This window comes from Vitis vinifera, chromosome 7 (assembly GCF_030704535.1).
Source record: "Vitis vinifera cultivar Pinot Noir 40024 chromosome 7, ASM3070453v1".
Classification (NCBI taxonomy): domain Eukaryota; kingdom Viridiplantae; phylum Streptophyta; class Magnoliopsida; order Vitales; family Vitaceae; genus Vitis; species Vitis vinifera.
In genome coordinates, this window is record NC_081811.1 from 24,629,026 (window position 1) to 24,644,465 (window position 15,440).

General features: G+C 35.9%; 1 protein-coding gene and 1 pseudogene across 1 annotated transcript; one reads left to right on the top strand and one right to left on the bottom strand.

Moving 5' to 3' along the window:
- Positions 1-596: 596 nt before the first annotated feature.
- On the bottom strand, positions 597-2,302 carry LOC132254100 (UDP-glycosyltransferase 91A1-like; annotated as a pseudogene).
- Positions 2,303-13,888: 11,586 nt separating this feature from the next.
- LOC132254027 (uncharacterized mitochondrial protein AtMg00810-like) lies at positions 13,889-14,920 on the top strand. The gene has a single exon (XM_059737730.1). The coding sequence runs from the start codon at positions 13,889-13,891 to the stop codon at positions 14,918-14,920; it is 1,032 nt and encodes a 343-aa protein (XP_059593713.1).
- Positions 14,921-15,440: the final 520 nt, after the last annotated feature.

The following is a 15,440-nucleotide window of genomic DNA, read 5'->3' on the forward strand; positions in this document are numbered from 1 at the left end:
GATGCCATGCATCATCATCTCTGCCAACCCCAGCCCTGATGTGGGGCAGTGGACCCTATTGGAATCTGGAAGTCCTGGTTTCTGTTGAAGCTCTACAAGGAGGTCCAACCACTCAAATTTGAGTTCTTTGCATGGGCCAGAACCTGAAATGGCCATCCTCATTTGGGATTGGTAAACTCAAGAAATGTTTGAGCAAGTTCTAATATCATCTTAACCTTGAATGAGTGCAATGCCTAGTTGGAGGGACAGGGAGCTAAGGAGGAGGAACTGTGTACTGATCAAGCTCCTTCCATCAGTTATCTCCATTCATTATGATGGACGCCAATGCCCAGAAACAGACGGGGCCTAGCATTTAATATACTGAAAAGGCAGGGGGGAATGCCCTGTTTAGCTGCTAGTGATGGCAATCAATAAGGGCCAGAGTCGTGAATGGTCCAGTCTGAATACGAGCTTTCAAGGAACCGCGTCATGGGTCCTCCTTTTCGAAGGCAATGGATGTTTCTAGGGGTTGGATACGAAGGAGAGATGCGGTGGCCTTGTTATGAGCTTGGACAGCTCTGATCATGGATTTTTAAGTCATTGACAATTCAGCAGGGGAAAACAAAATCAATTTCATTTTGAGACTTATTCAGTGCAAATTACCCATTTATTAAAGGAGAAACGGTTCTACATCTACAAGCAGAGCATAGTGACATGCCCTAGTAACTGCAAGATAAACTGAAACGACACGGTTTAAGAGGAAATCAGGTCCATTCATGCAGCATTTTATCTCATCACAATGCTGAGGACTTAATATAGAGAGGAATAGTTTCAGAATATTAACCACGTGCTCCCACCACCACAGCGTCTATTTCATTTGATTCACTTGGCGCCCTACCCTCATTTTTTATGCGTCTATGCTTTTTCAGGCAACTTACCAAAGTATCTACGTAGTGGTTCTGTCTATCCCTATCTCCAAACACTCCTCTCATCTCCTTGGCTTTATCCCTGTAAATCTTGCCTCCTTCCTCCACCACTACCAGCCTCAGTGAGTGGGCCACTGCCTCCCTTGTAAACGACCCATCTTGCTCATTTCTGGGGATCAAGTACCCCATCCTCTTCTCCTGTAAAAAGCTAGCGTTCAAGCCTTGATCCGCTAAAAAGGTTAACAGAATGAGAGGTCTCTCCAACTGTAGTGCCTCCACCACAGAGGTCCACCCTGAATGACTCAAGAACCCACCAATGGAGGGGTGACTCAGTATCTTGAGCTGAGGCGCCCAACTCGTGCACACTATCCCGCGACCCTTGGTTCTCTCCTCGAATCCATCTGGCAGCCGGATCACTTCAGTATCAGTAGGCCCACGCCTCAGTTTTAGAACCCAGAAGAAGGGTAGCTGGGACTGCTCCAACCCGAGAGCGCTTTCAGTGAGTTCTGTTTGGTTGGGCTTGGCCTCGCTCCCGAATGCCACATACACCACCGACCCACTGGCTTATTTGTCCAGCCATTCCTTCATTTGCTGCCACCTCTCATCCTTATCATCGTCTCCACAATCGTGCAAGTTGGGAGCTAGCTGACCCACCGGAATTACTGGTTTGCGGTGAAGCTGCTCTAAGAGGCGCAGCCACTCGGGTTCCAACTCAAAGCAGCTTCTCACGGCCAACAGGTCGCACCCTTTGATGCTCTCAGTGAAGCGATACCGATCTGAAACGCCCGAAGCATCACCGTTCATGCAGTCAAAGATCTTCTTGATTTCAAAGTAACAAAACGCTACATTTGAATGAAAGGGCACCCACTTGGGAACAACTGTGAAATGCTCAGGCTCTGAGCGATAGTCTAACTGATACCCTGAACTGAGAACAGACACAGCCGACGCAATGAATATACTGAAGAAAGCGCACGAAATACCCAGCTTTGTGGCGATAGGGCCCAACCAATGAGCAGTAAAATCGTGAAGAACCCAATCAGGGGCTGCAGCCTCTAGGAAAAGAGCCATGGGTTCTTGAAGCAAATCGTGGGCCAGCTTGAGATACTCAACCTTGTTATATGGGAGATCAGTGGTGGCCTCTGCATTTTCCGGCAGGTTTGACACATGGGGTAGCGGCAGCTTCACGAAGGTGATAAAAGAAGCCAAATTCGGAGGCAGCTTTGGGAGGCGATCAATGTTCCTAGGGGTAGATACAAAGGAGATACGATGACCACTTTGAGCAATGAGCTTGGCCAGCTCCAAGTATGGTATCATGTGGCCAAAAGCTAGCCATGGAAACATGACTACGTGAAGCTCATCGCCCTGTTTGGACTGCAAAGCCTTAGAATCCATGGCTGGCTTAGTGGCTTTTTTATAAAACCGGTATGCTTCAACTCAAATATATAGGGCGAGAGAGCACTATTTTTAATCTAGGCTAATTACTAACCCTTATCTTTCTACATCTGAAAATGACATCCTTTGTGTTTATTATTTTTTAATTTATTTATTTCTTGTAAAAATACGTGCTTCTATTTTTACTTGGAATTGCTATGAATTATAATAAGCGTGGAATTCAATTCAGTCAAGCAAAAGAAATGAAAATTTTAATTTTAAAAAGTGGGCCAAAGTGTTGAAAATATTTGAAAACCTTCAAAAATTAGCATGAATATCAGCCAGTGGGTGCGGATTCTGCTTTTGAGCTTCTCTTTGTTATGTTTCCCTATTTCTATTTTTTTTTTTTTAATATTCGATTTTCTTCATTTGCTGAATCTCTTTTTTTTTTTCTTTTGTTTAAATTTGTTAACAAGTGGAGTAGCCTGTCTCGGTTTTTCTGCGAACTTGTCCCGTCTGCGGAGAGGTCAAGAATTGACAGCGGGCCACATGCTTTTATTTGGTCATCTACCATCTTCGAGCTAATTTATTTATTTATTTATTTGTAAAATTACAAAATTTCAGTATGTTTACATTTCCCCACAAGCTTGACATGATTTTGGTACATAATAATATATAGAGAGGAGGAAAAAAGTAGGGATGATAGTAAGACGGGTACAAGACAAATCACCCATACCGCATTCTCATCCCAATTATATAATTTTTTTCCCATTCTCATCCCAAACTTGAGGCAGGGTAGGACGGGTTGGTGTCCCCCATACCTGTTTACAAAAGAGCTGATAATCCAATCTCCATCTCAAATATGTTTTTGGGATAGGTTGGGTCAGGTCGGAATAGAGTAGGGTGGTAATATTGTAGCTATTTGACTAGGTCAAAAAAAAAAATTATTCTAGGATTGTCATTGCTTAAAGCCATTAATCTATATTATGTTTTTTTCCCAAGGAATTATGTCTTTGATAACAAATAGAGCCTATTAAACATAATATGAGTCTCTGGAATTTCAATAAACACTATTTGAGTTCTCATATTTAAGTTACAAATAACTCATTTCAAAATGATTCACACTTCGAAGACACCCATGTTGTGTTGTCTTTTCATTCACAATTAATGAAGCATTTGTTGTGCAACAAAACTAAAAATGCACAAGAACAAAATGTAGAGATCTACAAATAAACAACCCAAAAACTCTCAAATCCATTAACTAAAACCAGAAAAATATGAAAAAACAATTTCTAACAAAACCTCAAAACTTAGAGTTTTTTTTTTTTTATACCTAAAAGGGAGTAATTCATAGAAACCCTAATAATTTGTTGTTTATGAATTTGGTATTCTAGTTTTTAGAGCAAAAAGTATGCTTTTAGGGTGAAATTAGAAGAAACAATTTAGGAAGAAATGAGAAAATGAGAGCTCTCTTACTGTCTTATGAGCGAAAAAACCTTAGAAATTTAGGAAGAAACGATTATATATATGGATGACTTTGTAGGTATTTTGTAATGTTATAAGAGTAAATTGATAATTCACATACAGGGTGGGGCAGTAACTGCAAAAAGCCTATCCCTATCTTGAACCCAATTCGAGTTTTTATATACTCCCTAAACCCGTTCTATATCCGAATAGTATATTCTCATACTTGTCCTAATAGGGGAAAGTGATGTGATTTACCCGCGAAATTGTCATTCTTAAGAGAAAGGGAAGGGGAACATTGAGTGGTCCACAAAATTGAATTGACAAGCCATGTATGATCTACTCACTCCATGTTATTAATGAAAGGTTCCTTCTATGAACATTATATTAAACTTAAAACTTAGTAATATTCTACATATTGCCTAATTAAAGTAGAGTTAAAATGTTAATATTTATCCTTAATTTACATATTACTATTCTATTATTATTAGTTTAACTTAGAATGGAAAATAATTATTATTAATTTAAATTAGAGTAGAAGATAAAATTTGAATCATGGTAGAAGATAGATTTGTTCTTTTGATTTTAGTTACTCAAGAATTTTCTTCTCAAACATTATTTATATATAAATATTCATCAATCATCAATAATGGGAAGAGTATGCTATATTTTTTCAATCTTCTTCTTTCACTTTATGGTATCAATGTTTCGAATTCTTGTTTGAAAATTAGTTTCTCATTGTTCAAATTATCAATCATGGATTTCAATATCTTTTTCTATGATTAATTTCTCAATAATGGGAAGAGTATGCTATATTTTTTCAATCTTCTTCTTTCACTTTATGGTATCAATGTTTCAAATTCTTGTTTGACAATTAGTTTCTCATTGTTCAACTTATCAATCATGGACTTCAATATCTTTTTCCATGATTAATTTCTAAATTTTTTGGTCTTTGATTCAGTTCAATTTTTAAATTTCTATGATTAATTTCTCTCACTTGATTAAATCTTTCGATATCTTTTTTTATAATTAATTATTAATTTCTCTCTCTTAATTTAAAATTTTGGTCTTTGATTCAGTTCAACTTTTAAATTTCTAGCATAGTTTAGTTTTTGCTTCTAATCCCCATTCTCAACCAAAAGTTCAGTTTTTATTCACTATTTAGGTTCGGATTTTCAGTATGCTATGATTTCCTCTACTTTTAGGCAATGTGACATTATGAGTTATGACCTCAGCATATTCTTTTTATATCTTTTCTCTCATTTCCACATCAGTTTTCTCTCATTGCAACTAAATTTATTGATTTTATTTTTGGGCACTCTAAAAATAAAGATTTCTAAAGGGTGTTTGATAAATTAATTAATATAATATCTTAATAACTTAATTTAAGTTATTAAATAAATTAAATATATTTAATATCATAATTTAAAATTATAAATAATTTTTAAATATTAAATTAAAATAACAAATTTATTTTGAATCTTTAATCACTCTACCTTATTTACCCATATGTAATAGTAATTTATATAATATGCATGACTTTATATTCATGACTCATTTTTTTTAAGTTAAATTTTTTATAATTATTTTATATATTTGGAATACAGATATTTAATAAATAAATTTATTACTTAAAATTAATAAAAATAAATATGTAAATTTGATAATTTCAAAATATTAACTCAATTTTACCAAACAAACTTGATATTAAAGTAAAAAAATCTAATAAAAATGATTTGAAATTAAGAATAAGTTAATTAACTATTTTGACTTAATACTTTAAACTATTTAAATTTTAAATTATGATATTAAATTATTTTATTAAAGTTTTGATTTATTTGTGTATAAATATTTATTAATCGTTGATAAAAAGGATGTGCCATATTTTTTTCAATTTTTTTCCACTATATTAAATGATATTGTAAAAAGAGAAACCGAACAAAAGCATTTTCAAGTTCATTTTTCTGTCCAAGCTAATTCATCCCTTTGAAATCTTCTTGATTAGGGCCCTAGAACTTTCTTGATTCCAAATTTTGGGGTTTTGGTGGAAGTTTGATATCTTGGTGTACTTGGATGCGAAGGAGTTTGCTAGATTCTCCATGGTTAAAATTTCCAACAATGAAGTGAGTTTTCCTTTGGTAAAGCTTGTAGTTGTAGCGAGTAAGGATGAAAATATCGGTAATCACAGATATATCGGTACTTCGATTTTACGGATATATTGGATATATCGGCAGATATTTTAGAAAAAATATTGATAGACTTAAAATTGTTAAAAACTCATGAAAATGTAAGGAAAACATCATAATAATATAATTAGAAGTATAATAGACATTTTAAAGTTATTTTATTGAAAAATTTGATATATGTATAACATGATTTATTATATTTGATAATAATATCGTATGCATCGATAAAAATATGAATTTTATAAGTGTACATTTATTATTAAATTACATCTAATATTATGATATTTGATTATAATATGTCTAATTTTAAAATATATATTAATATTAAAATTATGATCCATTTAATTCAATTGTATTAAACAATATAAAATAAATTATGATATATATATAATTTTTTATATTTAATTAACTATTAATGATATTAAAAACATTATGAAGAAAATTATATAATTTTTATATTTTTGGTAATCAATTAAAAGAAAATTTTGCATTTAATTATAAAATAATTATAATTAATTTGCTCTTTAAAATATTTTTTTAATATTTTCTTTATATAATGAGTTTAAGTATATATAAGTTTAGTGCACAATATATAACAAGGGCAAGTTTGCCCAAATGGCAAGTGGAGTGTACCCCAAACCTTTTGGTTTGGGGTTCAAATCCCCTCATAAGCAAAAGGGGGAAGACACATGCATTGACTTTACTATAGCGCGTTTGACTTTCGTTGACCATGCGATATATCGGAAAAAATCGACCATTTATGGCGATATATCCCGAGAAATCAAATCGAGTAACCATGGGCAGAAAATGTTATGTTGCTTTGGTTGTGAAAGTTATAAGTCAAGCAATCTTGGCCACATACTTATGTTTCACTACAACGGGTTTTATAAACCAAACACACCTTTCAACATGAGAAAGAATCCACTTAAATCATCTAATTACAAAGATCCAAAAGAGAGTAATTATACTATGTTGATATATTATTGATGTACTTACTAGTTATGTCATCTAAAACCCCTTTGGTAAAAACCCCTGACCTAATCCTAAAGCCACAAGCATTGGTTCACAACCCCTTTGATAAACTTTTACTGCAAAAATCATTTTCTTTAATTTATTTAAATCATAACATAGTGAACCAATTGAAAAATTATATCATTCTCTACTTTCAGCCAGGTGCCTTTTCTATTTTTACATAAAAATTTAGAGTAAGCATAATGCGAGGTTCAATTGGAGATAACTTGCCTTTATCCTATAATGGTTTTTATGCTTATATGCAAGGTTTAAATTCTAAGTTCAATAATGTAAAAATCCTCTTATTGGGAGGATGTGTAGTTTTTCATCAATTATAAATATTCCAGTCTAAGAGTTAAAAGATTGAATAGGTGGTGGCGTACAAGTTCATTCTCAATTCAGGTATGGCAAACTACCAGTGATGAAGTTAGGCATTCTAAACCCATCATCACTCGCCTCAAGAAAGAGGTTGGTTGCCCTCCATGGTTCTCTAATTTTGCCTGCAACATAGGGTTTAATTTTAAGCTTGATGTTAAGCATATGGATGGCTAGCTCAGATTCATGAGGAAAACCATTCAATGGAGCTATAAGATTTTCAAGAACACATGGTAACTAAAGATTTAGCTTAGTCAAAGAGAGACTCACATAACACTTGTGGAAGCAATCTCTTCCATACTTTCCATGGAGTTCCCAATCCAACTTTCATTTTCTAGATTCCTAATTGCTTCGGCCATTGCAGGTGCTCTTTGATGGTTGAGGATGGAGCCATCATCAGAACTTGGAGGGCTAAAGCCATTTTTGAGTGGGAATTTGACTTTTTACTCCATTGTTAGGGCATAAAAAGGGCAATGTCATAAGTTGCAATGTCATTCGACTCCAGTTGAAAGGTGAGCCCTTTCTACTTAGCCAAGGAACTCTTATAAAACAAAGAATGCTTGAGGGGTCTCAGCATCCATCTTTGATGATTTAGTTAGGCAGTAGCTATGTGAAGGAGAAGTTAGGAATCAAGATGCATACCTGGTTCACTATGGGAGTGACCTTTTTATGGTCTTTGCTTTGGTTGTCTATTATCTTGCTTAGTGACAAGTGGCCCATTGTTGGTTTGCCAAGTACCCTTGCACAACGACCATTATGGTCTTCATCTGAGGAGGTGGTTGACAACACTTGTAGGAGGTTATGGCTATTTCTGGGTGTTGGCCACATCCATGCTCTAATCCTAGTCTCTCACACCTTCGTGCCCGAGCCTGGGCACTCTCGATCGAATACATGACTCATGTTTGCTAGCCTACATGAAATGACATACCTATGTAGCAAACGCAAGTCAAGGTCAACATTCTTGAAATGCCACTATTGCATATGCGAGTGTCACATTGCAAGGGTTGTTGACTATGTGTTCTCCATAATCAGTGTTCCTCAACTAGGTGCAAACAAGTGGCCCAATCTTTGCCCAGCTACAAAGTAGCTCCAACAAGCCAAGGCTACCGCTTGTCCCATGGAGCAACCTAGGTATTGTACCATAAATGCTACATAAGGAAGACAACCAATAAGAGAATGGTAGAAGAAGTAGAACCAACCGATATTTCTCCATGAAATGTCGCGACATTTTCCTCCTTGGTAGTGAGAATGCTAATAACGGTGGGGAAACACATGTGGGTAGGTTGTACTCCAAACATGACGATTTGACAAAGACAATAAATATATGATGATTCAACAAAGTGTGGGTTGATTTTTGAGGAAATGGAAGAGAAAAGAGATATGGTTTCATGTAGTGCAGTGATTTCATATTTGAGGATAACAATATGGAGTTACATGCAATTTTAACATTTTTTTTTTCTAAATGCTTGATTGGGGTTTCACTTGAATGAGTATTGCTTTGCAAGTTGCAACTATGATTTGGGATTGTTCAAATACAGATTACACATGAGCTTGGGACTTGGAAGATGAAATATGGGTTTGTGGTGAAGATAGTAGGTATGAGATTTTAAGGTTGATGTGTGTTGGGTGTGCATTGATTGATATGTTTGTGAAGGCAACGCTGATTTGAGCTTAACTTATAAGCATTTCGAAAAATGTAACTTCGGTTACTTGACTTTCATGGAGATTGGGTAGGGATGGCAATGTGGTGGGTTCGGGATGGGTCGCCTTCTTTATTCGAAACAATTCCCATCCCCGTCCCATTGAAAAAATTAAACGGGCGGGGCGGACAGGTATGATAAATTCCTATACCATTTAACTTTTTTTTGAATTTTAATTTTTTTAAAATTACTTTTAAAATTTTTAATTATATTAAAATAAATATATTTTATAAATAATTAAATAATTATATTTTTTATAACTTATTTTATTAAAAATATTTTATTATGATCTATATTTTAAAAATAGTAAAATACAAATTAAATTAAATTAAATTAAATTTAAAATTTAATTTTATATATAATGGGGGGGAGGGCGTGGGTGGGGCAATACTAAATGGTTTTAAAAAAAAATTCCAAACTCGTCCAAAATCCGTTTATTAAAATTAAACCTCATCCCATTAGGAATGAGACGGGTATCTGAAAAGACTCGCCCCATTGTCATCCCTAAGATTGGGTTGAATAGGTTGGAGAATGAACTTGGGAATGAGGATTGAGTGGTGATGAAAACCATTTTTTTTTTCTTTCTGTTTATGGTTTATTATTATTTTTCATTGTTTATCGTTTTTTAAAATCTTTTTATTTTTTATTTTTTCATACCAATCACCAACAAATACATTAAAAATGTGAGAAAAAATAGGTTGGAAGGTTGTTGAAAATTGACTATGAGTTTATAATAGATATAGTCTCGTTAGATGTTAACCAAAAAATAATTTCTTAACTCTCTATGTCCTCTCAATTGGGGCAACATTTAATTTTTTTATTTTTATTTTTAAAGGGTAAACAAATTCGTTGGTTTGGTAACACATGCATGTCCCACAATTGGGGCAACATTTTAACTTTTTTTAAAGGGTAAACAAATTCGTCGGTTTGGTAACACATGCATGTGTGATAATTCAATTGCTGAACACATGCATGTCCCATCACTTCAATTTCAGAGGGCCCTTCAATTTTGTGTTTTATCTTCCGTATTCATAAAGCATATAAAGCATTCGTACACCGTAGAATAAATGAAAGATACAAAATCATTAAATACAGATATGACATTATATTTTTCAATGAAATGTAACTTTCACAAATTTTTAATTGTGCTGAGAAATTTATAGAAGATGTGATTTGTCGTTGAGTTTCAAGACGATAGACATTTAATTTGTGGTTTGTTGTTAAGCTTGAAGATAATAAACATTTAATTCTTACGATAGAACATATGACATGTTAGGTTTTGTTTAACAATTGTTTTTAAAAATAATTTTTTAATTTTCAGAATTAAAAAGGCTTTAATTAAAAAAATAATAATAAATTTAATTCGGGCACCAAGATGAATTTAAAGTAATTTTCAATTAATTATATTTAATTTTGATAAGCCAAAGGATCCCACGTGATAGTGCCCACGTGATAGTGCCCACGTGATAGTTTTCTGTTATGACAGCTGTAGAAATAGCTGTCTTCACTTCCTATAACAGAGTTTTTGAACAATATAAAAACCCTCTTTCACTCTGGTTTCTCTCACGAAGAGAACAGAGTATTTCCTTCTCAAATTCTAACTTGGTATCAGAGCTCTCGATCAAAGGTGTGAGTATTCTCCTATTTTTTCTCATTTTTCTCAGTTTTTCATCTCTTTCCTTAAGATCCAATCATGGCTTCCTCTCCCACTCAATCCTCTTCATCCTCTGATTCGATTGGATCTGGACAAAACACTACAATGGCGTCCCATCCTGCTTATCAGATGCTCAATCATACTCTACCTGTGAAACTTGATCGGACTAATTACATTCTGTGGAAATCTCAGATTGATAATGTTGTTTTTGCCAATGGATTTGAAGATTTCATAGACGGATCTTCCATCTGTCCAGATAAAGAACTCAGTTCAGGATTGATCAATCCTGCCTTTGTTGCTTGGAGAAGACAAGATCGAACGATCCTCAGCTGGCTCTACTCGTCTCTCACACCAGCGATCATGGCACAAATCATTGGTCACAACTCTTCTCACTCTGCTTGGAATGCATTGGAGAAAATCTTCTCATCTTCCTCCAGAGCCAGAATTATGCAGCTAAGGCTCGAGTTACAGTCAACCAAGAAAGGTTCTCTGTCTATGATCGATTATATCATGAAGGTTAAAGGAGCTGCAGATAGTCTAGCAGCAATTGGAGAACCTGTCTCAGAACAAGACCAGGTTATGAATCTCCTCGGCGGACTTGGATCCGACTATAATGCAATTGTAACTGCTATTAATATTAGAGATGACAAGATCTCTATTGAAGCTGTTCACAGTATGCTTCTTGCATTTGAACATCGTCTTGAGCAACAAAGCTCGATTGAACAATTCTCTCCTATATCAGCCAATTATGCCTCTTCATTTAATAGCAGAGGTGGTGGAAGGAGGTATAATGGAGGTCGAGGACAGAATCATACCCCAAACACCAGCAATTATACCTACAGAGGTCGTGGTCGAGGGGGTCGATATGGCCAAAATGGGAGGCACAATTCCAATAGCTCTGAGAAGCCACAATGCCAGTTGTGTGGCAAGTTTGGTCATACCGTTCAGATCTGTTATCACAGATTTGATATCTCCTATCAAAGCTCTCAGAGCAGCAATACTTCTCCCTCAAATGCTGGTAATCCAAACTCTATGCCTGCTATGGTTGCCTCTTCTAATAATCTTGCAGATGACACTTGGTATCTTGACTCTGGAGCCAGTCATCATCTGACTCAGAGTGTGAGCAATCTGACCAGTTCTTCACCATACACAGGCACAGATAAGGTGACAATTGGTAATGGTAAGCACCTATCCATTTCCAACACTGGTTCTCATCGTTTACTTTCTAATTCTCATTCTTTTCATCTCAAAAAGGTGTTTCATGTCCCCTTTATATCAGCAAACTTGATAAGTGTTGCTAAATTCTGCTCAGACAATAATGCCTTAATTGAGTTTTGGTCTAATAGTTTCTTTGTGAAGGATCTCCATACGAAGAAGGTACTTGCTCAAGGCCAGCTTGAGAATGGACTTTACCGATTCCCAGTTTTGAACAGCAAGAAAGTAGCCTTTGTTGGTGCTACTTACTCTCATAATTCTAGCATCTGTGATAATAAAGTGACGTTATGGCATCACAGACTAGGCCATGCTTCTACTGACATTGTAACCCAAATTATGCAGAGTTGTAATGTCTCTTTTGAAAAGAATAAAAATACTGTTTGTTCTACTGTTTGCTCCTCTTGTCAGCTTGCTAAAAGTCACAGATTACCTACTCATCTTTCACTTTCTTGTGCTTCCAAACCTTTGGAACTTGTTCACACTGACCTTTGGGGACCTGCCCCAGTCAAGTCTACCTCTGGTGCTAGATATTTCATCTTGTTTCTAGATGACTACTCACGGTACACCTGGTTCTATCCTCTTCAAACAAAAGACCAAGCCCTTCCTGTTTTTAAGAAGTTCAAACTCCAAGTAGAAAATCAATTTGATGCTAAAATCAAATGCCTACAGTCTGATAATGGTGGTGAGTTCAGATCCTTCAAGACGTTTCTTCAGCAAACAGGCATTTTTCATCGGTTTTCTTGCCCATATAACTCAGCTCAGAATGGGAGAGTTGAACGAAAGCATAGGCATGTTGTTGAAACCGGGTTGGCCTTGTTGGCTCATGCCTCCTTACCAATGGAATTCTGGCAATATGCTTTCCAGACAGCTACATTTCTCATCAATAGAATGCCAAGTAAGGTACTCCAAAATAACTCCCCTTATTTCACACTTTTTCAAAAGGTTCCAGATTACAAGTCCCTTAGAGTCTTTGGCTGCTTGTGTTACCCATTCATCCGTCCTTACAACAGTCACAAACTTCAATATCGTTCTGTTCAAAGTCTATTTCTTGGTTATAGTCTTCATAACAAAGGATTTTTGTGTCTTGACTTTCTGACTGGACGAGTTTACATCACTCCTCATGTTGTTTTTGATGAGGGACAATTTCCTCTAGCTAAAACTCATCCTCTCTCCCCAGCCAAAGACACTTCAACAGATACTTTAACTCCAGCCATTATAACTTCCTTTCCTGCTCCAACCTTCTGTTCTCATGGCAGCCCCACATCTTCACTTTCTTCCTCTCCTTCCATGAGTGAAGCTTCTGATTCTGTGAGTAGTCCTACTGTTACTCCTGCCTCTAGTACCTTACCTGAAGCTATACATAAGGATCAACCTCCTTCTTCTTCCCCTGCTCCACGCATGACAACAAGGCTAATGCGAGGTATAACCAGGAAGAAGGCCATTTTTGATCTCTCTGCTGTAAAGATCTCAGAACCGTATACACTCAAACAAGCTCTCAAATATCCAAATTGGATTCAGGCTATGGAATTAGAAATTGCTGCTCTTCATCGGAATCAAACTTGGGATCTTGTTGAACAGCCTCCTGAAGTTAATCTAATAGGCTGTAAGTGGGTATACAAGTTGAAACACAAGCCAGATGGGAGCATAGAGAGATATAAAGCCCGACTTGTGGCTAAGGGGTATAACCAAACTCATGGTCTTGATTATTTTGAGACCTTTAGTCCAGTGGTTAAGGCTGCAACCATTCGAATTATACTAACTGTGGCTCTCAGTTTTCAATGGGAAATTAGGCAGCTTGATGTTCACAACGCCTTTCTCAATGGTGAGTTAGAAGAGCAAGTATACATGTCTCAACCTCCTGGCTACTTGGATACTACATTCCCAACCAAAGTGTGTCGATTGAAGAAGGCTCTATATGGTTTGAAACAAGCACCACGAGCCTGGTTTCAACGACTCAGTTCTGCCCTTATATAGTGGGGATTCAGCAACTCTAGAACTGATAGTTCAATGTTTCTATACTTTGGTGAGTCTACTACTTTGATTGTTCTTGTCTATGTTGATGATATAATCATCACTGGCTGCTCCTCAACACAGATTTCCTCCCTCATTGCTAAGCTTAATTCTATTTTCGCTTTGAGGGATTTGGGACAGCTATCATACTTCCTCGGTATAGAAGTATCTTACCATGAAGGCTCTATGAATTTAAGCCAAACCAAATACGTTTCTGATCTGCTTCATCGAACTGGAATGTTTGATACCAAACCAGCAACAACACCCGGAGCTGTTGGGAAGAATTTGTCCAAATTTGATGGTGATCCTATGGACGAAGTCACTCAATATCGAAGTGTGGTAGGGGCACTTCAGTATCTAACAATAACAAGGCTTGATATAGCTTTTGCAGTTAATAAGGCATGTCAATTCATGCACCAGCCTACCTCAGCTCATTGGCTTTCAGTCAAAAGAATCCTTCGTTATCTTAAAGGAACAATGCAAGATGGGTTATTGCTGAGTCCTTCAACCAATTTGACAATTGAAGGCTTCTCAGATGCAGATTGGGGTACTCAACCTGATGATAGGCGAAGTTCCAGTGGCTATTTGGTGTATCTGGGAGGTAACTTAGTCTCTTGGTCCTCTACCAAACAAAAGGTGGTGTCTCGCAGCAGTGCCGAGTCTGAATATCGTGCCCTTGCCTTAGCTACTGCAGAAATTATATGGATGCAAGCCTTGTTGCACGAGTTATGTGTTCCTATACCTGCTATTCCCCTGCTCTGGTATGATAATATCAGTGCTTATCATATGGCCAAGAACCCTGTGTTTCATGCTAGAACGAAGCACATTGAAATAGATCTTCACTTCATCCGAGATCAAGTCATACGAGGCAAGATACAGCTGCATTTTGTTCCTACTGAAGATCAGTCGGCTGATATTTTGACTAAGCATCTTACAAGTTCTCGGTTCTTGTCTCTTAAGTCACAGCTTTGCATAGCTCCAAGACCCTTTCACTTGAGGGGGGATGATAAGCCAAAGGATCCCACGTGATAGTGCCCACGTGATAGTTTTCTGTTATGACAGCTGTAGAAATAGCTGTCTTCACTTCCTATAACAGAGTTTTTGAACAATATAAAAACCCTCTTTCACTCTGGTTTCTCTCACGAAGAGAACAGAGTATTTCCTTCTCAAATTCTAACTAATTTATTATTCTTCGTGACAAGATAAAATATGAAAAAAAAAATTTAATTTTTTTTTTCATTGAAACCAAATAGGACCTACATTTATTACTGATAACAAATATAGCAGAAGGACGATGACCCTTGGCGACCCAATATCAACATTTCTTCATGTTTTAGGATAAAACGTTATCTTGAGGAAGAAAACGATGACAAGGAAACCAGGACTAAGGTGATATTTGTTTTTTTACTTAATTCTAAATAAAACTTAATACTTAATAGCGTTAAATATTAGGTTATTTGTTTTTACAATATTTTATTTTTATTAAGTATTAAAAAAAATTAATATGTTATTTTTTCTATTTAGAAAAAATTACATATTTTAACTTTTT

What these genes read in the sequence shown, in the direction of transcription:
- LOC132254027 (XM_059737730.1), top strand. Translation starts at nt 13,889, where the DNA reads ATGTTTCTATACTTTGGTGAGTCTACTACTTTGATTGTTCTTGTCTAT.